The sequence below is a fragment of the Cariama cristata genome, unplaced genomic scaffold (assembly GCF_000690535.1).
Source record: "Cariama cristata isolate BGI_N322 unplaced genomic scaffold, ASM69053v1 scaffold5512, whole genome shotgun sequence".
In the NCBI taxonomy this organism is placed as follows: domain Eukaryota; kingdom Metazoa; phylum Chordata; class Aves; order Cariamiformes; family Cariamidae; genus Cariama; species Cariama cristata.
The window spans coordinates 17,152-44,260 of NW_009604300.1; the positions used below are offsets into that span (position 1 = coordinate 17,152).

Sequence of the window (27,109 nt, forward strand, 5' to 3'; positions counted from 1 at the left end):
TCCCAATATAAAAAAAAAAAAAAATTGCAGCCATTGGGGAGAAAAGTATACCTTTTAATAACGAAATACAAGTGGTTTGACCTGCATACTACTCTCAGTCGTCTAACTGGCATAGTGCTGCCACACCTCGATTTATCCAATGTTTCTGCGGCTTGTCTGAAGGGAGTTCAATTGAGAGAACATAGTTGGTTGAGTGGCCAGTAGTGGATAAGACACCTCTTCTTGCACTTGTCTTGTATACAGGGCACGAATAGATGTTCATATGAAGAAATCTGGAACTTTCTCCAGGTTTCAGCCAAATTATGGGCAAAGAATCGTAAAGGATTTTTGGAAGTGATTCTCCAATTACCAAGGATTCTCTATCCCATCGTGCACCTTCCAAAAAAAGACCTCGCACATAAGCTCCATCTTCTGGCGTTTTCTCCATTGTGTGCTCCTGTTTCATGACCTAGAATGATTAAACCATTGCTTGATTTTATTTTTATCTGGAGTATATTAAATCCTATAAGTGATAGTCTGAAATTGCTCCTTTAAATAAAATTTCTTTTCATTTGAAAACTCTATTCCTTGCTGCCCCAGAACATGTTTCAAGCTGTTCAAGAAAAACAAAATTCCTCTGCATTTTCTTACCTCAAATTCAAATCCAATATGGTCAATTGGAATGGTGTATTTTCTGGCATAGTTTTGTAAAACACCGGTCAAAAAAGACTGAGTGAAGAAGAATCCTGAAAGCCAAAAGACTGTGGGTTGCCCATTGATGACCCAATCCTGAATATGGGGAGAAAAAACAAATGTAAGAAAAAATACATTTGTGCCTTTACTGTGCCAATTCACCAGAAAAGGGATGTCTTTTCAGATACACTCAAACAGCATGAGATCTAAACCTTGTTGGGACCCTCTGGATACTACCATTAGTTCTGTATTTTTCAGAGACAACAAATCACAGAATTCAGTTTTTTATGATGACAACAAAAAATAATCCCTCATTCTGAAACAACCAGAACTCAGTGCTGCTGAGAAAGAAATTTCAGAAAGTAGCATAAGCATACTTCGGTAAGTCTAGATACTAGCCAGCAAAAAAAAAAAAAAGAAAAATGATTGAATTTGGACACTTTTATCAGTACACCCTCTTCTACAGTCTTGTAAACACCAATCTCCTAACATGAAAAAAGGCCAAATTTTCTTACACAGTATCTTCACCGATCACTGTGAGGGCACTCACTACAGCTAACACATCAGATTCTAGTAGAGGAAATCATTCCAGTACAAAGATGCCAGACAAGGAGATCTTGGGCCAGTATCTTTGTTGGATATCACAACAGCAGTAGGAAAAACAAGGCAAGGGCAGAATGTTCCTATGCTTCTCTAAGCCATTTGGAGTCAAAAGAAGCCCATATGGTACCCTCATCCAGCAAACAGGAAACCTGCTGCTTATACAAATTTTTCAGATACTTCTTTTTAGCTTTCTCCTCCCCAGACTTGTATGGGGTTCCACTACATTTCAGTACCTCAGCTATTTAAGGTACATCTAAAATTTTAAGTAATCAAAGAGAGCACTAAGAATGCAAGGGAAATAATGGAAGGGTGAGTAAATAAAACAGCTTGTTCAAAAAGTGTGTGGAAGTGGTGTTACTTTTTATTAAATGTGAAAAAGATAGAGTGTCACATATATAAAATTTAATAGTGTCTGTTATGCACTGTTTCTAAAGCAGTCTCACACCTGGCTTAGTGTCCTTTGAGCAGGAAAGTCATTAAGACATCAATGCAAAGTAAAATGCATCTTCTAGAAACAGAAAAATGGAAACTACCAAATGCAGCACTGGATTAGCACCAAAGGATTATACTCCCAGCTCACCTTGCTGAGCAATTGCCCAGCTAATTTCAATGCTGTTAATGCAGTGTACATTTGGTCACGAGTATGTGCAAGTAGTTCACAGTCTGGAGCTATAAGGGCACTGCTGAGAGAGGACAGTACTGATACACATTTTACCCATTCGGCTTTCAACTACTGAGTCCTTAGACCTGTCAGTCTCATTTTCACATACCTGCAAGAAGTCCAAACGACAGAGGAGATCAGATACATAACTTCCCAGTGACTTCAGTGATGGATAGGATTTGGCAGCCCACACTGATGGTACTTTTCCCATTAGCATGCTGTTGAAAACATCTTCAAGTTCAGATGACATCAACACTTGGCCTTTAATGGCTTTGCTTAAATTAATGAGGCTGCTCCGAACAACTTCAGTAAGCCTTCAGATGAAACAAAGAAATTGTCATCTCATTATCTGCTTCTTACTATCTGGCTAAAGACCTCTGAGTCCAACTTGAATGAAGGGCCAATCAAAGCTGGTAAATATCCTGTCAGAAATTCCTTATCTCACCTGTAGTTACCAAAACTCTTACTTAACAGCAGAAATGCAAACAAAGAAAAAACACACACAGAAATGAAAGACAGTGAAAATTCCCATTCTAGACAAGGGAAGTGAAGTGACAAGTGCTTTAAAGGTTGTAACGCTAATTAATGTAGTGTGCTGTGAATGTTGGGGCCTGGGTATGACTTAAAAAGAATAAAGTAGGCTGCCCTACCTCAACACAACAGACTCAAATCTGATTTAAGTTCATATGGCAAGAATATAGGTACTATTTCTATATTCAGGTAGTCAGCTGCAGCTTTCAAGTCTTTTAAATGTTCATCCAAAGCAGAATCTATCATGTTAAGAACAATGTATTGTAAAAGGCTTATAACTGTTTAAGGCTTGTGAGTGACTAGCACTGATGAACACAAGCATATTTCAGTATTAGTAGTGCTACACAAAACACTGAGCCATACCTGTTAAATCGAATTAGTTCTTGCCTAAGAACTGTATTCATGGACTCTTCATAAAGTACTGGGTATAGCTTCATAACCTCTTTAACATCAAAGCCACTTGGTAATTTGGATAGGATGTCCTGCACCAAATCTTCGACAGTTTCCTGAAATCACAAGTTTGCAATGAATAAGGAATTCCCCTTTTTTCACCTATTTTCTTTCAATGAATTCTACAAAAACACTATAGATTTTCTATTTTTTCTGTATAACCACATAGGTATTTTAGTCCATTTTCTTAAAGAAATAATGCTTACATGCTCTTACTCTCTTTGTGCATCATCCTGTTTGTCTCTGCATGTGCCTGCTTGCTCCTTTTCCCTTCTCAATAATTCTAAATTTGTTAGTAATTTCAGTTTAATTTGCAAAAAGGTTTTAGGCAATTTCTAAGGCAACAGGCATCAGGGCAGACACGCATAACCCTACTACTGCCACAATGAAGGAAAAGACAAAGCATGCAGCATGGGGAAAATGATAGTAAGACCATATGAATACCCCAGCCACAACAGAATCTTTACTTACAGCATAGCAGACATCAGAGAATATGATCACTAGACAACCCTGCAGGAAATAAGGCTCCATCGATTCCACTTTTCAAGAATCCACTTGTGTATAAAATATAGGATGTCAAATCTGAGGGGCTTGAAAGGTCCTTTATCTGTGCCTCAAAGGGGCATGGATTTGGCCTGAGTAACCTGAGCTGCCAGGACAGGATGAAGGAAAGAAATTCCCAGCATCTTCACAACTAGGTCCCACGAGAGGTAGATGACAGTGAGGTCTGTCTCCAAGTGATTCCATTCTGCCAAACTGCCCCCTTTCTTTGTGCCACACAAGTCAAGCATAGTTGCATGTTTGGGACTGTAGAAAGTGAAGCAGCCAACAGGAAGCAGAAAATCGTATCTTAAAAACCAAGCATTCAATGAATAATAACAGACTGGAAGTGCCATTATAGCACAGACTTCACCAGGAGCACAACTTTTGCCTCTAATGGGCTTATATTGCTTGCCTGGTGGCTGAACGACTTGATAATTTTGTGGCACTCTGGAGTCTGTCCCCTAGTGAGAATGGCAGGAATGGTCATACAGCTACTGTAGGATGAAGTCAGGCCAGTCCATGAACCTCCATCATTGGAATTTGTAGACTGGAATTAAATGTCATACTTTAAAATTGTCTAGAGATGCATGTGATCTGAGGTGCTTTACCAACTGTGATTGTTAACTGTGCTCTAGATACAATTTGTGACTGAAGTGAAGCACTTCACTGTTATTTTAAAACATGAAATATGAAAGAAACCTTCTTATTCAAACTGTATGTTCTAATTCACCAGGTGGGGTTGTGTGGTATTAACCTATTATAATTCAAAGTCATTTGGGTACCTTCCATCTTTAAAGGTTCTTCTATGCCAAATCTGTCTGCTTCTCTACAGGGACATTTGCATCTACTCCCAGTGACAGAATCATGTCATGAGAGGTGTTGGATTACTCCGAGACATAGGGCACGACAGGAAAGGGCACCTTTCCAGAGTGCAAGTTGTTTTTTCTTCCCCAGTTACCTGAGGGGATTTGCCACCTCCCCCTGCTTCTCTAGGCAAAGTCAGGAGCACTCCATGGAAAAGCTGGTTAGTCTCCTGGTTATCCTTGGTGATGTCTGCATTTTCATGAAGTCCAAACACTTCAGGGTGTGTTGTAATTGGTAAACTTTGTATGTATTCAATGTAAGACTGTGAAAGAAACATTCAGATACTAGAAATCATACAGTGCTGTATTCATAAATGATCGGTAAACCCAACTTGGGCAGAACCTTCCCATTTGCAATCAAACACATTAGTTCCCAGTTAAGCGCATCCAGGAATTGACTTAGTCCTCAAATATAAAAGTTTTGAATGATTCAAAGGCTCACTGAGGAGTTGTTCTTACCACCCTCATGTAAGTAGCAAGAGAAAGCAAGAGAAAGAAATGTACACCAGAAATATACAAGGAGTGCTGGTAGGAGTCACAGAAGAGGGTAGGATGCTGTATGCCCCTACAACTGCAGGCTATCAAATAGGTGGGATTTGAGCATGTTCATTATCTCTACGCAGTTGTTGGAAGGGAAAAAGGGGATGAAAATCGAGTATATACCTGCCATTCCACTTCCTCATCCTGATCACTGCTTTCAAAGCAAAAGTAGTTGCAAGAGGGTGCAGAAGTACCCTGTAAATTCCTGAAGCCTGACTCCTATTGGCTTTCTAGAACTGTACTGGAAACCTGCACAAGGGTGGCTCTTTGCATCAACAAACATCAGAATATTGGATGATCACTACATCTCTATTGGGGTGTGTTAGATATTAAGTACCAGATTCATATTTCATATATAAGATATATGCTGGCATGGCTTTGTGATCTTACGGTTTTTATTTTCTATTTGTTGTATTCAGCATATCAAAGTACACTGTAGATAAGGTTTTTCCCAATAACTCAGAGAGAATTTACATCTGTTATCTTCTCACCTCATATGGACCATGTGGTGGTATGTAGTAGTCATCTCCAGCTGCAAGCATGTACTTGTCCTGCTCGATATCCTTGCTATAGACTATGGAAAGAAGGGACAGGAGAAGACGCCTGTCTTTATCATCTGTTACTCTGCCTCCATAGTTACATTCCCCTGGGAAAGGACAAAGAAAACCAGGATTAAAAATTGAAAGTTAATGAACAGATAAAAATTGTTTTGCAATCATGTATAGCTCCAGTAAGTTGAAGTTCTGAAGCTCCAGATCTTCAACAATTTTTAGGTCCTATACTTCAATTGATTCAATGGAAATTAGGCACTTTAACACCTTTGGAACTGTGGGCCAAATTTGCGTGTCTCGATGATGAAAGGTTTAAGGAACACTAGGAGTTGGTCTGAGAAACCGCTACTCATGCCACAGTAAATAATCTCATGTTTTAAATGACAGCTCTTTTGCTTGAAATTCTCATAAGAATTTTTACAACTGTCAAAATCTGAACAGTGCTATATAGCTGATCCTTGTCTTGTTCCTTTCATGCAAACTTAACCTGAGTATGCATGTATACAGCAGAAAACAAAGGATCACAAATATGCAATACCCCTGTGCAGAAGGGGTTGGAGAGATTTAGGTAATGGGTGAGTAGTGAGGGAAGGTTTACACTGATATGAAGTACAGAAAACAGCTAAAAGCTCACAGTTACTACTTTAATCCTGACTCCCAAAATTATTTTTCATAAAGCTAATCATAATATTAGCAAAAATGAGGAATGATCTTTATAAGGTTGACAAAGGAAATGCCAAGCAGCAGCTGTCTTTCTGGAGAAAGAGAACTGAATAGCCACAGCAACCAAGTTACTTATACAGGTCAACACCTCCTGCTTTAAACTGATGAGTATTATCACATCCTCTGGTAAACTGCCAACGCTTACTGTGTCAGGATCATATTGATCAGCTAAGGTGAAACAGAGGCCATTGATATTTTTATTAGATGTATAAGAAATGAAGACCAGGAGGTTTTGCTGGACCATTAGTAATTCCTCTAGCTATGTATGAGCCAAGATAGCAATGACATCTGAGGGTTTGGCGTCCAACTTGTCTGTACGTGGAAGGCCCAGAAAGTAAACCTGAATGGAATCCACTCAATTTGTCAAGAACTCATCAGTTTAGCACTGTACCAGCTGAAAGTGCCTAGCAAAGTTAACACATGTGACAGGGTGTAATGCCTGTACCTGTTAGATATGTCAGAGCTTCAAATGGGATTTCTTCATATTCATTCAGAAACATCTGGATCTGTTGCATACTGATTCTGAGGTCAGATTCATTGAATTCATATGGAATATTCCAACCTGTTCAATTCAGAAAAGATATAGAGGGCAATGGTGCACTGTACTAATAACCAGGCTTAGGAAATGATAGTATCGGTACTATACTGCTAGTACAGAGCTGAAGGTAACAGCTGCCAGACAGTACTTAGAAGCAGCCCTGGAATTTACCAGGCTGTTTATTGCACAAGGGAAAGTATGACTCCATAACAATATTGTATCCTAAGGCACTATTACCATCATTCTATATGGTTAAAACATAAGCACAGGCATTTTGGCATCACACACTCCTGAAAAATTGTATTTTACCTTAAGCAGAACACAGACCTGCTCAGTACTTTCAGCTAATCTTTTGCTATCTGGAGATGATGAGAACAGGAGTTTTAATTCATTGATTGATTTTAATTTTTAATCAACCTGCCCATCTATTAATGCTGTTTGTATATGACATTCAGAGTAACAGTGCAATAAAAAAACCCAAACACACAGGAGTATACTCCAGATAAGAGAATCCTTCAGAAAATCTATATTCCTACTGCTAACCGAAAAATAGGGCTACGGCTGCAACTGTCCTTCCCTGAGACAGCTGGTCACATTAAGCAGTAGATGTTGCTTTTGAAAATGACTTCTTTGTCACTTACAAAAATTGTATTTTTACTTTAAAGCAATAAATGAGTATCTTCGCACTGGCAGTCTAGTGTTTATTTAAACAGCTGACTATTAAAATAAGGACAGTGGCTCTCAGTCAAAATATAACACTTCAACACAGTAACCTATTATAACAAAGACAGTCTCAGTCAGAATGGAAGGGTGAGAACTTCAAGTATACCAGTGGAGAGCATAAATTTTATCTAATTATAAAAATAGAATCTATAATTCCATACATTTTTACATTTTATGTAGAAATTCTATATAGTTTTCAAAATATTTCAAGATTATAGAAAAAGCTGAAGCACAAATCTTACTAATACATATCTTTTCATTGCTATGTTATGAAAAACACACTGCAGCTACATAAATTCGTTTCACACCAAATAAACATATGCACTAGCTTTGATAAAATGAAGTATACACATAAATAATAAAAGCGGAATTGAAGAAGACAAATCTTTAACTATGAAAATTTAAAGTGGAACTGGATTTGATGGTAAGAACTACAGTAATAAAATAATAATTTAGTAAACTATAATTTAAGGTAACTACTGTATAATATATTTACTTGGAAAACTGGTACTTTCTAGTCCTCCCCCAGGGTAACGCTTCTAGTAGCTTCAAGAGTAGCTTTGCCTGATTAAGAATCCCCGCAAATAACAGCTTTTAAACTTCATTACGCTCTGTGCAATACAGATTGCACTCTTGTAATTGTTGCTAACAGCAATACTGCCTTTTTACAGAGAGGCTCCAATAATACATTTCAAAACTACTAATCTTTTTTAAACAACCTGCAAAATAATCTAAACCTTACCCAGTGGGCCAAAGTTTCTCCTTTCCTGCACAATAGCATGAAAAAAGCAAAGGCCAAACAGCAGCTTTTGCCACATTTCTGGCTTTTGGCAACTGCTAAAGAACACAGGGTTGGAGATGGGGTCATTAAGGTATGATCGAAGAAGGTTCACTCTAACTCCTTTCGGAGGCTCATTCGTCATTTTAATGCCATTCTGGAGGATACTAACAGGAAACTTTTCTGATGGATAACTAGTTAACCACAACCTGAAAAGAATTTTAAAAAGCACATTATCAAAAAATCATCAACATTGACAAATCCTCAGTATGGTTCTGCAGAAGACTAGGTTTTATTACTTGCTTAACTATAATGATAACATCTAAATTTGTTCTAAAATGGAGGCATAAAGTGGATTATATTAGACAGGTAGAAAAGGTAACATCCTAATTAGGAATCATTATTTTATCACTGCACATAAATGATATGAATGTTATACTTTGTTGTTCACACAAACAAAATTTAATTTCTTTTTACTAGTGTCTTCAGCAAACAAGAAATACTCCCACTAAAAAGAGCAAAGTATTAAAACTCCTACCTGAACTTATCATTGGTATTCTCAGGCAGTATGACTTCCTCGCAGATTTTTTCCAAAGCAGGCATCCAGCTAGTTGCAAGATGGCAGTTTTGTAACACTACCCAGGTTCCATCAGTAATAGCCTGATAAATCATTTTTGCTGCTATTGGTCCCTGTCCCTGTCCAAGCGAAATAGTTTGAAAGCTTGCGCCTCCCATGCCAACATCATCAGCAAATTTTAGCAAACCTATGATGGCAAGTTTCACACATACAAACAAAGACAGTCTATTAGAAAGTCGATATATGTTATATCCATTTTTATAATGTAAAAAGTAATTAAAAGGGCAAAAGTCAACAAATATTTTATTCAATTTAAAAAAACCCCAAACCTCAACAACCTAGAAGTAGTATCAAATGCTGTACCAGTCATCGAGTTTGAGGCATATGCTAAATTTAGGTGTATAAAGTAATACTAAAAAAAAAACCCAACAACAAAACAAACAAAAAACTAGCCAGGTTAAATGCCTGTCCTCTCCTTTAGCCCTAAGTGCTCAGTTCCAGCCTGTACTACAGCTCTCTATTCTCTTTGTTGCATGGGTACAATTGTTTGTGGGGGTTAGAGCTGTAAATTGGATCTTTAGATCCAGTTAAAAATAACCCTCCAGCTTTGCCATCAAAACCAGTACCTCCTGGAAATACATCCTTACGGTATGGCTCCACATTACAATTCTTTTGGCAGAAAACCAGGTTTAAAAATAATCTAGGTGGTTATTCTTTAAAGGACATTTAACAGATGTGGTTTTAAGCGTGGTCATATGTACCATTTAATTAGTAACTGAGAGGGAGGAAACTTTCGGGAGGAGGGGTTGCAACAAAGACCGGGGCAAGTCCCAAACACCACTGAAAGAATTGTAATGCAAGCATCAATTATAAACTGGTCTGGATGTTACAAGCTGTTAGATCCCTAAATTGCTGCCCAGAAACCTAGACATTTCATCACCACTACATTCATCATTCCACTCTCTTTGTCTATACAAGGGCAGATGCAAATGCTTGATATGCCATCATTGCTGTATTGTACTTTAAAGACACTTCAAAGATCAAATTAAGGGGCCTACATTATTATCAGTATAGTCACACTCAGTGACACTTAACCAGATAAAAAAAGATTTCTTTAATTCCAATCTCACCTGCCATAGGATCAGCACCTGGTGATAATACAAAAATCAAAGGGGTACAACAATTTGAATCACTGTAACTTCTTCCAAGATCAAAAGTAGGTGATTCAACAAATGTTCTTCCCATATTTTCCACAATGAACTCCTGCACTGCCAGAATAATTTTGTCAGGTCTCAAACATCTGAGAATAACCATGCGATCTAAGCCCATCAGTGTGTTCCACCCATCTGGGAAGGCTTCTTCATGGGGTCTTACAGAGTCATATACTAGTTTCCACTTTGAAAAATTCTCTCTTACATGTTCCATTAATCCTTGGAGGTTTGTGAGACTAGATGCACGTACGAGCTCAGCCCATGATTTGTCAGATAGCCAATCTGGAGCTGGATTGGGGTGAGGATTATCAAGAGCAACACCTCCTGTCAGTAGGAAATGCCAAACCTCATCATCTATTTTGTCTTTTCCTTTCATAATGCCTACTGTCAGAAGGAAGGAGAATAACAGCTTATCCTTTTCAAACAGCGAACGACAGACATTATTGTAGATGCTTATTGTGAAATGCTCAGTTATATTTTTAATTCTCTCTTCTAGATCTTCACTCTTTTTGCTTTTAGCAATAGATTGAACATACAAATTAATGAACCAAATCAATGAATACTGGTACATAGGTTCAATATTTGCCAGATCAGAGATGCAGAAGAAGACAATAGCTGAATGAATAGCAACTGGCTTATACCCCATTCGAGTAGAATCTATTTGCATCTCAGTTACAGAGGAAATTTTTTGCTTTTCAGAGATTTCTTCAGATAACTCTTTGGATGAAGACAAAATATTAATTGCTGTTTCATCTTCTAAGATGTTTCCTTCTGAATTGGAAAGGATCTCCAGGATTTGATCTTCTATTTCCTTTAGTTGTTTCTTGTTGGCTGCGCTTTCTATAATCAGATTATTTTTCTTTTCTTCTAGCTCAGGCTTTTCCTCTGCAGCTACAATTCCAAGAAGCTGGTCCTGAAGACCCAAAGGTGTAATCATGAAGTTGAGTAGACAAACTTTCACAGCCACTTCAGGAAGATAATGAGGATTTCTTAAGCAAGTTGTTATGTAAAACCTGAAATCTTTTGAATATTCAATTATCTTTTCCCCTAATTTCATATATTCTACTCCTTGTTGTTTGAATGTTAGCTTTAATAAAATGGGTTCTAAGAAAGCATCTAGTTCTTCACCAATATTTTCTAGCAAAACTGGTGTTCCAAGCTGAATAGCATTTTCTAATGTGCTCACATAATGTGTGTCAGATAATTTGATAACTGACAGCCTGTTAACTTTCTCCATATTTTTTACCCACTTGTTAGCTTGCCTTTGAGGATCTATCATTAAAGCCCATCTTCTTGAGTTAGAAATAATTATGCCATTGTCAATGGAAAAAGAATCAACTGGTAATCCAGCAATCTGCCATGCATGGATTTTGACTGGATCCCCTAACGTATTGCTTAAGCTAAAATCATTGGAGCACGGTATGTTCTTTTCATTGCACAGGACTTGCCATTGCTTTTGACATTTTAGGCGGTAATCGACAGTAAAGGCGCCCAAATAAGCCACAGTTCCTGACGATAACAACACATCTCCTATAAGGTCTAAGTACCGAATTCCTAATAATCGTGCAGCTTCTGTCCACCTATCTTTCTCTCCGCCAAGACCACTAATTAGCTGTTCAGCTCTCACAAGCTTTTGTGAACAGAGTTCAATATTATTTTCTAATTCTCTCTTCCGGTCATTCATGTTGTCAAACTCATCATTCAAAGCCTGGAGGTGATCAACTACCTCCTTAAGTTCTGCTTGTTTTGTTTTTAGCTTCTGCATTTGAACGTCCAGTAATCCTTCTGCAGCTCTCAAACGTTCGCGCTTTGGGGCAACCACTTTTGCAACACGGTCGTATACCTCCATGGCTCGCACCCACTTGCATAGACCTTCACAGGCAGATGAGACATTTTTTATGACAGCTGGCTGAAAATCTGGGTGATCAATAAACCTCTCTCTAATTCTCTTCACTATAGCAGGAGGAATATTATCCTTGTCATACGTCTTTAAGCTCTCAAGGAATTTCAGATCTCCAAGAATTTTTCTGGATGGCCCCCAGTAGTCTTCTAGCATTTTACCTATATTGCAAATAATACTAGAATCAGGCTAAAAAAATGCATGTTCAAACTGAAAAAAATACTTGAAACATAATATGAAGAATTAACATAAATGATTTTGCAACTGAATTTTACTATGCAACCACTGTTAACTAGTTTGGGAAAATCATTACCAAAAGAAATTCAGACAGGAACTTCAGCATCACTAACCTATGTTGTATTTATTAATTACATATTAATTCTAAATCAACCAAGCAAAATGAGGGAGAAAAATTACTATACAGTCTTTCTTAGCATAGTTTATTATATAAATCAGTAACTATGTGAAAGCTTTCCTTCCTAATCTAGATAAGAGTTTTGGATGAAAGACATTTATAGAATTCTTATTTTCAGTTATGAAAAGTTGAACTGTGGGGGCATAAAGTAGAAAAAAGTGAAAGAAAAAGTTCTATTTCATCTCCTACCTTGCAAATCCTGTGCAATCCCACAACAACAACATAAACCACACAGAAACAGCTTGTTAGAATAATTACCTATGGCAGGGTTATAGCTAGAATTCTGTCTCCCAGCATAACTGACAAAGTTTAGTAGCAGGGATTAGAGGGGAAAATACAGGAGAACAGTGCACAGCACATCTCCAGCTCCTGGATTTCTTCAAGGCAGTGCAAATCTCAAGATTGGGTCAAAGCAAGTTGAACAGATGACTTTGTGCTGGTGACTGGGATCATATTTACAAAGCTTGTACAACAATGTCAAGCAAAGGCAGTATGGCAAAAGCAGCTCTTAGCTATTCAGTGTAGTTATAAGTCATTGCTAGCAAAATGCACTTTTAGTGCACATGGCTGCATTCATGCAGCAGTACCCCAAGGATTTCTAGGGCAGGGATAACAAATACTGTATCATTACCACTGCCACTTGGATCAGGCTTTCTCTCTGGTTTAATTCCCTTCATGACACAGATACTCTCCATGACAAGCTTAACAGGACCAGGTGGATTCTGCATGGATTTCACAAGAGAGATGTCTGAAGGATTCAGGGTATCAAGAGCTGCAAGTGCTGCCTCCAAAGCTGGCATGGCCTCGGCAAGGTCTCCTTCACATTCATCCTGTTAAGACATTGGGGCAGAAGCCTGTAAACCTTCATACGATACCAGGGCTGCAACCTGATTACCCCACTATACCACAGCCTCAGAGAACTTTCTCTGCTTGTAAGTACATAATAAAAAGATTCTTCACAACATTGTGTTGGAGAGAAAACTACTTTCATAATTTGCCTACACAGTTTAAAGAGGGAAGGTTTGTAGAGAAATCAGTAGCTTCCATAAGCTGAACTGATAGCTGAAAAAGCCAGACAAGCTCTCAGGATCAAAGTCTCTCTGGTCTGACAAGGAGAATTAAAATATGGGTTAGATACAGTTGTTCTTAGTTAAATCTTATGGTGCTGATCAGGTAAAAAATACATACTGTGTCTGTCTTTGTCATGTACTCACATCTCAGTAATTATCTGTCTTACCTATTACTGACATTTCCAACTAGTTACAAAAATAAAAATAAAATATATATATATGTTGAGGAATCCTGCAGCTTCCCACGGGAAATTCTGTGCTACAGACATCTGGCTATGGCAATACCTCTTAGGTTATGCCTAATACGGCTCTATGCAGTGCTATGCCAAATTACCTCAGCTAACTCTAAACGAACTGTCTTTAGGCCTGGAAACAGTATAACCTCATTACTCAATCTGTTGAGATGGAGAATATATTAGTATAGAAATAACAGCTATACAGCTTTTGGGATGTGAACTAGAAAGGGAAGCTATGCAGCACTGTGAGATAGTGTCATACTCCAAACAGCCAAAATTTACCTTGTTTATATTAGGAACATGTCATTCATCATCCCTTGCAACTTTATCACTTTAAGAGCTTGGATCATCCCATTAACACATCATCACAATTCCCATTTACTTGGGAAGACTTGGAACCCATCATGCTCCAGGCTCAAGCCCCTGTACACTACCTTAATAGCTTTAGCAACAGCTGTTGCTTCATTGGCTTCTTTTTCATCTGCTGACACTAGTTCCTTCTTTGCATCTACTTCAGCTGTTTCCTTTTCAATCTGGATCATCATTTTGTCTGTTTCTGCAGAAGTTCGAATCAATTCAGGATGAAGGGCAGTCAGTTCTTTCTGCATCTCTGCAACCTGATGAACATAATAGGAAATCAAGAAAAAAATTGTGTAAACATTGCATGCATTTCATATCTTGATGTGTTTGGAAGAAAGATCAGAAGACACTATATTAATACAATCTAAAAAGGGACATTTGATCTAAATAATTATTAAAATAGTTCTCCAGACTATTTTTACTAAAAGCTGTTTTATTTAAGTGAGTAGATTTTTAAGAAGGATTGTTTTTATCATCCATGCAATATGCTTGCTTTTTTATGATCCACTTAATTTAAATAATGAGACATAAATGGGTTAATTGTATTTCTTTCCTCACAGTCAGTTTCAGTTTATGGAACCCCAAATAATCCTTTATTGCACAGGTGGAAAACAAAATCCAAGAGAAACTTGGAAGCAAACACAGAATTAGTGACAGCAACAGCTGCAAACTGGATGTTCTTCTTCATCCAGCAACTATCTGGAAGCCCTTTTACTTTGCATCTTGGAAAGATCAATCCCTGGATCATATGGGCTGAAAAGGGGGTTATTTACCTAGAACCCGATCAATTTCCTACTGAGAATCTACTCAGGAATTAATGTTTATTATTGTCTTACAACATTCTCCAACTTCTCTCCTATTTTGAAAAGGGTAATGGGTACTAGGATGCCGAGGCATGGATTTTCCATATAAGGTTTTGAGAAAATAATTAAATTTGTATGGTTTATTCCTTTAACATTTAATGAGTACCAACAATTTCATTTAGCTTTCTATTAAGTGCTATAATCTGAACTTACATACCACAATTTCTTAAAATGACCAAGCAGTAAACTAACTTTCCCCGCTGGCTTTCTACAGAAGATTACCAATAGCATCATGAATATAGTGAAGAGGGAATTTAATAAGTTTTATTTTTGTAAGTTTTAATCAGTTTATACAGACCCCATACTAAAGTATGCATATGGCACATATTCAGTGTTTTCATCTGAAACCTACTTGTGAAGATGCAAAGTCAAGTTTTTGAAGTCCCATAAGATAACGAGTTCTCATCATGTCAACTTCTTGCCTTTTGCTATTCAGCAGAGTCTTAAAGGTAAGAATCACTTCTAAGTATGAAGTTGGTGTCACATAGTTGTGTCTTCGCAGTGTAGCGTAATAGCTGATGGAGAGCTCTCTCACACTTTCTTGGAAGTATCTGCACATTGACACAACCCTAGAGAAAATTTTTCCATGTTACTATAAAAATACAATCTGTCTTTATGTTAATTATGAGGAAGTTACTCTAAGCTTATGAAAGTGTTAGTGAAGGCAGAATTGTTTTTTCCCATTACAAGAAAAATTTTAGACTCCTTTCGAAGAGTGGCCTGATTTGCAGTAACATCAGATATGTGTATCTAGGCATCTTTGACTTGTACTGAAATCCCAGAGTTGGCTTAGCTTTGTCCATTTATAAGGACAGCTTCCTGATCAAGTATGTTGGGGGCAAGAGGGGGAGGGGGGATGAACATTTGTTTCATATGTTTCTTGACAGATAAATTCATACTCTTTTCTAATGTCATCTTCAAGTTCAACATCCTCTAAAAACTTGTTAGCAACCATTTCCAAAGCATCTGTAGGCCAGGTGTGGAACCAATCGATGGTGCAGCAGTTTATCAGTGAAGGGAACATCCGTAATCGATTCCGAAATGCATCTCCAATAGGACTCATGGCTAGAAAATAAAAAAAAATAATTAAAAAAAAAAATTATCATGATTGTCACCTAAGTTTGTTTGCAGTTAGGAAGCAGAAAAAACTAAGCCTAAGAAAAAACATTCTAAGAAATAACTTTGTATACAGACCTAAGACAATATGCAAATTTTTCTTCACTCTTTCAATAAAGAAATTGTACATAGCAAGGGGAGTGGCTTCAATTTTCCTGTTCTCCATCCTTGCTGCATCTTGCATTTTCTCAACAATTTCAGCTTTCTCATCTGTTGCAAAGATATTAGGCACATCACCGGTATTTAAAAGTATGTTGATATCTTCTACAAATGCTTCATCCTTTATTTGATTATCACAGAACAAAAAGGACATACTCTTGTTACCAACACCTGCTTTCAGCATGACTTGTTTAACATCTTCTTTCCATTCACTGATTCCATAGGACTTTGTAATTTCAATTTGAAAGAGTTCAAATGTATTCATGTAGGTGGCTAGCTTGGTAGCACTTTGTCGACCACTTCCGCCAACCCCCACCAACAACAGATGTCCATTATCCTGTTTCAATACCCTGCATATCCTTGAGATATGCTCAATAGCAAACTTGAACATGACTAAGGACATTGGTGCTTTGCTGATACTGTTGTATTCCTCAAGGTAGTATTCCATCACGGATGTCAGTTGCTTTAAGTCTGTGATTTCATCATACACTTTAATTTTACTGTCCGGCTTCAAATAGTCTCCAAAGAACAGGCTGCGAATATTATCATCAGAGATTTTTCCAGTAGGTGAGAGATGACTCAGTACCTAGGGAAAAAACAAGAATCAACAGAAAATTCAAACTATTAGAGAATTATTTTCCTTAAAGTCATAATCATTCTTATCTACATAGTAATAATACTGTGGGAAGCACTGTTTTCTAGCTAGTCTCGTTACCACCTTAGTCGGAAGAAAAAAAAAAACAAAACAAAACAAAACACAAAAAATACACCTAAATGGCAAATAGGCTGTAGACTGACATGCAAGTTTCCACATATGCATACTTCACAGAGAGATTTTGCTGTCAAATATAGGACAAGTTCCCAAAAGGCTTCTCAGAAAAGTACCGACTACTCCCATTGGCTCACCCAAATATTAACTTAAGCAAAAACACAGATAAATATTGTGTAAAAGAAATTTATTCCAGATAGTCCTCTGTACCAACACAGAATTGTTTTGAAGTTATGAATCATCCTGATATGAAGTAATCTGTATTAACTTGACTAAGAATATGTATAATATTCAATAGAAGACCATCCATACTTTTTAAATGCACTGATCAAAATAATTCCAAATGTGTCCAATACTAATGTAATCTCAATGTCTAAGTATTTCTGAAAATGCATCAGTCTCATTCTTGGTCCCAGCACATTACCCGAAAATACCTTATTAAAGCTCTGCTTGAAGCTATTTGACGTTGTCTCTTGTACCATCTGAAAGAATACCTTTCTGTCTTCCTCATCAACTAAGCGATCATAGAAAACTCGGTAAACCTCATGAATCCAAAGTCTGATCAGTTTATCTCCATCCTGAAAATCGAAATATAAGAAAATGGGTAAATATAGCTCAGGCAGGATTTGTTTAAAAACAAAAGGATAGAAATGTCCATCTGGACCCTGCTATATCTTGTACTAAACACAGTGGGAATCTTTCGACTCCAAGCCATTCAGCACATGGCTCAGCATCTGCTAATTTAACTGGCTTCCTCACCTAGTTACCGTCTTGTCCTTCCTGCCAATACAAACTGGGACTCTTACGTCAAAGCATTTTTCTCTACTGTATCAAATCTCCCCACCCTTGCACCATAAAGAATGTCTCTCAAAGATACAGCTCATGGGCTCTAATCCAAGCCCTGCTCAAAATTGTTGCTGGCTAAGGTTTCCCCTGAATAGCTTGTAGCTGTTTTGTTCTGATTCTGCACCAAAAACATTCCCTCAACAAAAATAAAACTTTTAATACTCCTTTAACTTGACATTTTACTGAAAATGGATGAAAAAAGTAGAAGGGTGAAAACCATATACATCTATCGTTATTCATTTGTAGTCTGTGACAACAGACAAAATCAGGGTTAAATTATTCAGTCTTGTTCACTGATGAGCTTGCCATTTGTAAAAGAGAGATACTGAGTCTTTTCCCACGTTTGTTTCTTTTGTATATATAGTTTGCAAGTTCAAGAGAAGTGACTGTCTGACTTGATGTACAGGCCTTACCAGATGGGTCTTGGACCTCGGGGCCCAACTGTCACACACGTAAAGAATATTAACAAAAATGACAGCTGTCTCCTTCAGAGACAGATGGAAAATATATAACAAGGTATTCAGGGACTATCCTGATTTTAAATCTTGTAAATATATTGAAATCATAGTTCATGTATTTTGAGATGTTTACTTACTGATATTATTAAAATAATTTACTTTTTCCATTGCTTTTTTTTACAGCAACATAATTAAACTACAACTTACTTGCAAATGACTGTGTGGACAGCGTAGTACTCCTTTAATAACCCTGGAAAAATCCCGTAGATTAAAGACATAGTGGGATTTTGAAGGAGTTGGGAGAAAATTATCAACCGCCATTTTATAAATCACCATTGTCGCTTGGACCATCATCTTACCCAGCCTTAAGAAGGAAAAGAGATACAAGTTAACTTCTGCAGATAAATTGCAGGAGAAAAGATGACAAAGGTGTTACAGGAAATAGATCACATTACCTTAGAAACACAGGCTCAAAGCCTTTGCTGAAGTGCCAATCAGCAACTGCAGTAAAAATCTTGGTTAAAATGTCATCATCAAAGGAACAGATAGATACAATATTCAAGTGCCGTGTGAAGCGTCCTGTAATACACACAAAAAGATGCAGAAAGATTTAGGAATATCCAAAGATTTTTCCACATTTCCGCTAGCATATTCTAGGATTGATTGTCACTGAAACAACATTTGAATCTCCATGATTTTGTTTCTGGCAAATTTCTGCCCCAGCAGTGATGCAAAAGAAATAGAAACTGGTTTATATTTTATATCAGTATTTCACTTAGAATCTGTTTTTAATATGAAAAACATGAATCTCCATTACAACAAGGCCACCATTACCCAGATTTAAATTTCAGCTCACATTAGCCATGTTGATTTTGATATGACACAGTAAAACTTTATAAAATCAAGTATCTTGTTATCGGCTTCCATCTAAAAAAATTCAGTCTATACACTAGTAAATTTTACAAATTTAGCTATATCAGAATAGTTATTTTAATAAAGCCTTCTTAGAGAACATACAGTTATACCTGTGTTAGAGTGTTTATATGAAGCAAAGGAGCATAAAGTGCCTTATAACAGTGTAGCTGTAGCTACATTAAGGCTTTTACTGACATAACTTTTTCATTAGAAAATACAACCTCCCTTATGGTGATATGACAGAAATCACGGACTTGCAGGCAACATGCTTGTAAGTAAATGCAGGCAGCCTATCTTACCAGCAGGAGACACAATTTCAGAAGAGAACTGCCAGAAAGACTTGGCAAGATGATGTATTTCCTCCCGTTTCCAAAGAACAGAAAATGAAAACAATGTGCAATTCTCTAATTTTAGAATTATTTTCATCATTCATAGTTTAATCAACATTAAAAACATTGTTTCTAATGTTGATTAAACTCCCCCTGGAAAAGGTACAGATTTGACCTTGAGCATACAGACTTCTCTTTGGAGCGACCCAGCCAATGAATGTATCTGTCGGTTTACAAGTAATAGATAAATGTAGACTTTGTCATCTGCAAAACTGAACCTGCCTCTTAACTACTTGCCATAGTAGTATATTTCCTACCTGTAATATAATTCCTGCCTCCCCCAGGTGGACCCATAGCTGAAATAAGCAGCACATCTATGATATTAATAATCTTGGATGTATCTTTCTTGTCATACCAGTGACCGTGATCAATCCATTGTCTGAGAAGTTCAATAGGTGGCTGGGCGCCATACACTTCCTTTGCAGGCATGTTTAGGTCATCTATGGAGGACATAGACATTGAATAAAAAAACCCTCAGTGTTCAAGAATTATAGTTTTCTTTCAAACCTAAGAAGAAAAAAATAACTGGAGGCAGAAAAAGGTTGTGTCTTGTTATTCTTGTTTCCTATTAAACTAACCAGAATCAAATGACATTATACTTCACAGGTATACTAAGGGGTGACGGTTTAACTTAGTGTGGCTGGTGATTTTGTTTTATTTTATTTCATGTCACACTGCAACACTAAAGCTATTCTGAAGACAACCACCACTTAAACAGTTGAAACCTTTCAGCAGGGGGCAGTGCTAATCCTTCTTTGGACGCCTGAAAAAAGCCAAAGAGAACTGAGGCAATCCAAAATTACTAGTCTCAGTGAATCATTTCCTTTGCCTAAAGCCAGAATTAAAATGATATAAAAACCCTGAAAAAAACTGTCTTACCCACAAACATTATAGCTTTTTTCCCCGAAGGAGGTCCAAATAATCCTTTTCTTCTTCTATCCAGCTTGGACATAATAATATCCTGGGTTTGGTTAGCAGAGGTTCTTGCAGAGAAGTTGATGACGCTTGGGATGTATTTTTGCTTTGGAAGTTGTAGCAGAAAATTGTTTGTTATAGCTGATTTTCCAGTGCCAGTGGGACCCACAAAAAGCAAAGGGACATTATGCTCCACATATGTTTTAAGAAAAAACATTTGTCTGGCAGTTTCCGTTGTTGGAATGATCAGCTCAGATACCTGTTACGCAGGAAAGTAAAACAGCACATGAAAATCAAACATCTAATACCCTAATCAACATGAATATTTGCAAGCAACTACAAGAAGCCTATAGTACAAATGCATTTTTTAAAAATACTTTTCTCTGAAAACCTAGGCTATAACAAGGTTCTGGTAGATAGTATGGCCCCACTTCTTGTTCAGTGCTTATATAGTAAATAGCGCAACTAATATTATCTGTATTATGGTTCATAGACACTATATAAAGCCCACAAGGAGAACTGCAGAGTTAGGTATGGCTTAATTCTGTTCCCCTATCGTGCAAAGGGAAAGGAACAGTGCTATGGAAATCTTTTTCTCTTCCTCATCTTCCACTTATCATTACCAGCTGTGCACTAGATATCAAGAAAAGATTTTAGACAGCAGAATGAAATGTAATCTTACATCATTCGTGTACTTAATAGACAAGACAGTTGCAACTACAATGGAATGAAAAGCTGAACAAACATCGCTTAAGTTATCTTGAAATTTCATCTGCAGAATAGGTACTTTTTGCAGATCTATGCTATGCTACACTTCCCTTGAGTTCACAGCTACTAGCAAAATGTGAGTGCCCCTGTTTGGAAATGGAGGGGATCCAGGACTCTCTGTACTGCTTGCTCTCCAGATCCCAAAGAAGCAGTAAGTCTCTTTGTTTGCTTTATCTGATTAACTCATACTATAATATCATGATATCAACCACAGAAAATAAAAATGAAAGAAAGGAAATTCAGGCTTTGGCTTTTTCCCACCATGACTTCCCCAACATCAGATGCTATTACAGAGATAAAAGCAGAACCAAAAATTTTAACCACCAGCCAACCTCAGGGCTGCATGTTCACCTGCAGCACTGAACTTTCAATATTGATGGTACCAGAATTAAGACATAAGCATGAGAGGGAGCCTACAGAGATTAATGAAATGTTGCAGATCAAACATTAAACGGTCTAATATAGTAGAATCTGAGCTAGCTAAGGTAGTTGATTTATACCTCCAAATAATTTAGTCAAATAATTATTTTCTATAATGAAAGATATCAATGTGAACCTTAGCCCCTGGGGAGATAACTTGCTCTTCTTTTGTGATGTAATCTGTCCACATGTTCCACTGCCCACTGCCATGCTTGTAAAAATAGAAGTCATAAACACTCCCTGTGAATTGAAAGACACAACATGGGAAAACCCACTGATTAAAGAATAAACTTCAATCATTTTAGTGTGAGACGTCCAACACTGTGAGATAACGCAGGCTTTCTAGTACATGAGATACCCTCGCCCCCTGCCCCACCATTATCATCACCAAATTATTTAAGGTCAGATTCAGATACATTGTTTGAGTACAACATGAGGCATATGCTACTCTTGGTTAAAAGAGCCAGAAAAGAGCACCCAACTGTGCAGCCTAAGGCTTGGCAGATGATGGCTCTGCTGCAGACCTAACATCTACCAGGCAGTCTATTCTCCCTTAAAGTGCCGAGTTTTCTTACAGCTTTATAAAAGGCCAGGCAAGTACAGTTACGAAGCAGCACCTTTTTCTGGGAAGATATTGTTTCTGGTAAGCTTCACACTTTTAGGGCGTGGGTTTTCATCATTCATTCCCATTAGCAAGTTGCGGTAAAACAAATCAAATTTCTTTCTGCTGTCTGCATCGATGATCCCACCAACTGTCCAAACCAAAGCAAAAAGGAAGAGCCCCTGCAGCCACAAGATTATATGCTGACTAGACATGCCTTCCTTCTCCTCTTCCTTGGATTGCTTTATTTCATCTAAAACACATATTTTGAATATTAGTTTAATGACAGTAATAACCATAAATCCTGATTCAAAATGCATTTTTGCAAAAGTATTCCTAGACAAACTCAGAGCATTGTCTTCAGTGGAACAAAGCCAATCTACAGAGTGAGGATCTTGTCTGTGTAAAATACTGTTTTACAAATAAAAATAAATAATAAGAAAAAAATATTTACAAAGGGTCCTAATTCTTTTCTTCAAATGCTAGCAAACAGCAAGCAAAACATATGGAATACACTCACAAGATCATGTTCGGTTTTGTAATGACATCAGTGTCTGAATGTGAAAGCTCTGTATGCTAGTGAAAGAACTATTATTAATAATAGTGAGAAAGGACTTGTGTTGTATGATCTCAACAGTAAGGAATTCCTTTGGTATTTCCTTGCATCTGATAACCTGCATCTTGTCATGGGACACAGCAAGAAAAAAGAAAAATGGAAATAAAAAGAACAAGGCTCACGGTACTTACCAAGTAGACAAGTATAGAGTTTCATCAAGCTGTAACTCAGATGAATAGAGGACGTTTGTACAATGGCTTTGCAATGAAGGTGAATAAACTCTAAACAGGGCTGGACTAGCCACATAAACATGTCATTGACCTACCAGGAGAAAAGGAAAAGCTTTAAAACAATGCAGGAGTTGCCACATTTCCCACTGTCCCTCAATTCTTTCTCAATAAAACATAAACCATCAGAAATTCTCCAAGTTGGCAGAGAGAAGATCAGGAAAAGACCTGTGTGAGGCAGTACTTATGCAATCACAGAGTCACACCATCATTACCTGATGGTGAAAACAAGTTGCTTCTACCACAGAGAAGTTTAAAAAATACCTTGTTAATCCAGACAGCAGAGCAGTAGCTCATCCTAGGGAGACCACTGCTTTGCTTAGGCAACAAAAAAATTACTCCAACAGAAACAGAGATAAGGGCTTCATCCTCCCTTAAAAAGGATAGGCCCCTACTAAGGACCCAGTACAGATACTGCCCCACAGCAGAAATTCCAGAAAGCTGGAACTGACTGGTACCACCATGACTGGTGGTATCTGCTCCACGAACTCTAGGAAAGCAGGAGAGGAATCATGACCCATCCTTTTCCCAGGGACTAGTACTCAAGGAGACACACTGAAGGGTCAAGCTATCTGCTGGTTAAGGAATAACCGCTTATGATTCCTGGTTAAGGAATAATTGCTTTGATGAACTAAGAGAACTGTCAACAAAGAGCTCTTCTAGTCTTGGCACTTCTTTTGAATTTGGTCCCAATTTCCTGCAAAAACTCAAAGGGGCCTTGTCAAATCACAGAAATCAAAGTCTTCTCCAGCTCCAGTCCTATTGTGGACAGATCTTATTCTGATTTTTTTACCAGATTTTAATGCCCAATAAAAGGGAATTTTAATTTTGATAAGATTAAAAGCTGATTCCCACCAACACCTACTTTTATTTGCATCTACATGGAAGATATACTATAATACACAACCAAAAGAGCTCTCATTCACACAAGCAATCCAGTACAAGAAAAACTATTTAGCAAGGATTCATGAGGTGACTAAATCTTTGAAGATCAAGCTGTTAACGATAATAATATTATTATAAGCATTTATCAAGCTAAACTCCAGATGCCTTAGACGGAAGATGGGCGAGTTCAAAACATTTTGAGTCTTCCAGCTTTTCCCACATTGTCATCTCATGGCATCTCCACCTCTCAGGCACTTTCCTTGCAACAACATTTGACATTCATCACTACAAAATAATTTACAACAGCCTCTAGGAGATCTGGGACCCTCTAAATCATGAAGGTACTTCAAAAGGTTTTCATTCTGCATGGCTGCCTTCAAATGGGCAAACTGAACATCACCATAAAGTCAATCTTCTAAATAAGACCTATGTAAAAAATTAAGTCTCGCACCAGCTCTCGGTGTTCTTCCTGCAGGTTTGGAGGCAGTGTTTTCATGTAGGAATCCTTCAGTGGCTTCCAACCTAACTGCTGTGAGTCCATATAGATCATACCACACCTGGGAAGAACAAACAACTATGGTACAGGAATAGATGTGCAAGGTGGGACAGTTCAAGTTTGAATGTTTTCACATTACCTGCTGACAGTGGCTGGAGATGCCTCCTCTAAGTCTGCCAGCTCAAAGATTAAACTCATTTTTGAACTCATCTGAATTATTTCACCACTCATTAAGCATAGCTAGAAGAAGAGCATCACATTAACACGATCTAGTCATGTCAGTGCTGATCATCCAGTCAAAGCAATGCCTGTCATAAAATTACTGAACATTCTACTTAGTGTCACTCCTCATTCACTCATTCGTATTCTCACAACACATGATATTTTCTGACCTTGTCTCAACTTTTCCACGTGTGACCATAATGGTTTGCAGAGACACAGAGAACAATGCTCTATCTTTAAATAACTCTGCAAGGAAAGGCAGTTATGACCTGCAGCTTTTTTTAAATTAACTTATTCACTAAGTAATTTAAGCAAGTTCAGTTTTCAGTTACAGAATTGAGTTTATGTATTTCAGTTTCCTAAAAGGGTCAATAAAAAAGCCTCATTGAGCAATCTCATTTCAATAAAGTAGGAGCAAGACAAGGCTTACAGGGAGAAGTAAGAGCTCAATATCATCTACTAAACCCACTCATACAATTGGGGAAAAAAGCAATGCTTTTAAGCACAGCAGCCTTTCCTGAGTCTCACACCTCCTTTGACTAACATGGTAACAATATTGCTACTACTAAAATAAAGTATGTATATTCAAGAATGAGGTTACTGGCAAAAATTAGGCTACTTTTTTATTATCATCCAGCACAGTGTTCATGTTCTCTATCCAAACTGCATCCACTGGGCCATCAAAAACAATCCACTTCCGATCATCTGTGGTAGAAGATGCTTGTTGCCTGAAGGCATTTGCAAGAACTCCATCTGTCCACTCATGGCTTACAGGATCAAAACTGCCATACAACTGTCCCATAGTAATTGCTTTGGGATTAATAACTTTGTATTCAACAGCAAATTCATCCATGGATTTTGCTGTGTAAAAAAGACAAATAGATGAGCTTGAGAATTTGATAGGTTAGTTTCATTCAACAACTGAAGCATAGAACAAGAAGATTCCTGAGGATCCTACTTTAGCTGCCCAAGGCAAAAAAAGCCCAGACATTTGGCAGCTAGGTAGCAGTAAGTAAAGGAAAGTACAAAGTCCTATGTGCAAAATCACATGAAAAAAAAAACAAAACACAGAGCAGAATACATTTTATATGTTTATGGGAGCTACTTACAATCTCCTTATCAGAGCTAGTTTTTTCAAGAGTATTATGCACAAATACAATGCTTAGAAAAATTCAGAAAAGCATAAACACATTAGTATATTTTACTATTCCAGTAAATACAGACAAAAATACTTCCGGACAAATATACTAGAGAAAAATAGTTCAATGAATAGAAACTTTCCAGCTGAGAAAGCAGAATATAGTACAATTAACAACCTGGGCATATCTCTGCAAAGGAAAAAACACTAGTCACAGAATTAACTTCATTTAATGACAAGTTTGTGGCTGAACAATGTTACCTGCGTGCAAATCACCAAGGGCTCCAGCTAGCACTTTGTATGCGGAGGTCTTCCCACTCAAAGGATCTCCAACAATCATGAAACCATGGCGCACCAGCATCATTTCATATATCTGTATCAGTGACAAGAGACTGACTCTAACATAGCACAAAAGCAAGCATTATATGTATGAAACTAGAGGTATCTCTCCTGCACTCAGCTGCGACAGGACAAAGTATCAGCCAAATATCTGCACTCTATTAAGGCTGACCAAAGCGTTAACCTAAATCAGAAAGCAGTGATATTATTATGGCAATTCTCACTGATATAATTTAAGAAGTCATTGCCTCCAGACATCCTCCATTTCTCCTTGCTAAATGTCATCACTCAGCTGTAACAGCATCATTGTACAGAGTGTGAGTGCACTAACCAGACACTGCAGATCACAGCCCAGTGTAAAAGCCTAAACTGAAATCAGTGGTTACCAACGGAGCTAACACAAAGGGACTGAAACTACAGTTCTGAGGATCTGTCATATGACTGGTCCCACAGAAGCCGACTTTGGACTGAGAGTGCTAACTTCTTCAGTCACCCCACAAGATCTTGCCAGAACTCAAGTCAAAGCCTTATAACAGAACACCTTCAAACAGACCTGTAAGAAGAACCCCTAAGAAGATTTTTTTTTAATCTCAGGTTAAGGCTGATATTTTCTGGTTTAGCTTAAATTCCTAACCAGTTAATACTACCCCTATTTAAATGAAAGACAAAGCATGGTTTGCAAAGCAACATAAGCCAATTCTGAACATTCACCATAAAGTCTGAACTGCTGTTGGAGGGGTGCCTCATGATCCTGCCCCAGGCCACACATTTTTTTCCCTTGCCATTACACTGTCACTAGGCTGCACTACTCACAAGAAAAAAAAAAGTTAAGCATTCTTTAAAAGGTCACTAATACTAGTAAATGGGAGACAATGGGAACACAGAGCGGGAGGTGAAGCACAAAGAAGAGTGAGAAAGGTCACCTCTTTCAAGACTTCTGAAGGAGAGCAGAGCTGGGAACAGGGCCTGACTCCCAGTCCACAGTTCTGTTCACTAGGCTACACTGCCTCAGCTGGTAACAG

At 37.7% G+C, this 27,109-nt stretch overlaps 1 protein-coding gene across 1 annotated transcript in view; it reads right to left on the reverse strand.

Moving 5' to 3' along the window:
* Nucleotides 1-36: 36 nt before the first annotated feature.
* DNAH3 (dynein, axonemal, heavy chain 3) overlaps nt 37-27,109 on the reverse strand; it is a 56,670-nt gene continuing 29,597 nt past the window's right edge. Inside the window, exons 31-57 of the mRNA XM_009695521.1 lie at nt 26,010-26,121; nt 25,230-25,471; nt 24,528-24,628; nt 24,344-24,449; nt 22,912-23,041; nt 22,181-22,417; nt 21,700-21,803; nt 20,340-20,634; nt 19,718-19,900; nt 18,612-18,735; nt 18,364-18,520; nt 17,287-17,430; nt 16,003-16,669; nt 15,708-15,873; nt 15,161-15,377; nt 14,020-14,202; nt 12,911-13,109; nt 9,884-12,025; nt 8,715-8,940; nt 8,141-8,385; nt 6,583-6,699; nt 5,355-5,509; nt 4,419-4,586; nt 2,831-2,973; nt 2,046-2,250; nt 631-768; nt 37-448 (exon numbers count right to left, since the gene is read on the reverse strand). Of these exons, the coding sequence (XP_009693823.1) occupies nt 95-448; nt 631-768; nt 2,046-2,250; nt 2,831-2,973; nt 4,419-4,586; nt 5,355-5,509; nt 6,583-6,699; nt 8,141-8,385; nt 8,715-8,940; nt 9,884-12,025; nt 12,911-13,109; nt 14,020-14,202; nt 15,161-15,377; nt 15,708-15,873; nt 16,003-16,669; nt 17,287-17,430; nt 18,364-18,520; nt 18,612-18,735; nt 19,718-19,900; nt 20,340-20,634; nt 21,700-21,803; nt 22,181-22,417; nt 22,912-23,041; nt 24,344-24,449; nt 24,528-24,628; nt 25,230-25,471; nt 26,010-26,121 (7,260 nt within the window). The 3' untranslated portion in view covers nt 37-94. The remainder of the gene's footprint in view (nt 449-630; nt 769-2,045; nt 2,251-2,830; nt 2,974-4,418; nt 4,587-5,354; nt 5,510-6,582; nt 6,700-8,140; nt 8,386-8,714; nt 8,941-9,883; nt 12,026-12,910; nt 13,110-14,019; nt 14,203-15,160; nt 15,378-15,707; nt 15,874-16,002; nt 16,670-17,286; nt 17,431-18,363; nt 18,521-18,611; nt 18,736-19,717; nt 19,901-20,339; nt 20,635-21,699; nt 21,804-22,180; nt 22,418-22,911; nt 23,042-24,343; nt 24,450-24,527; nt 24,629-25,229; nt 25,472-26,009; nt 26,122-27,109) is intronic.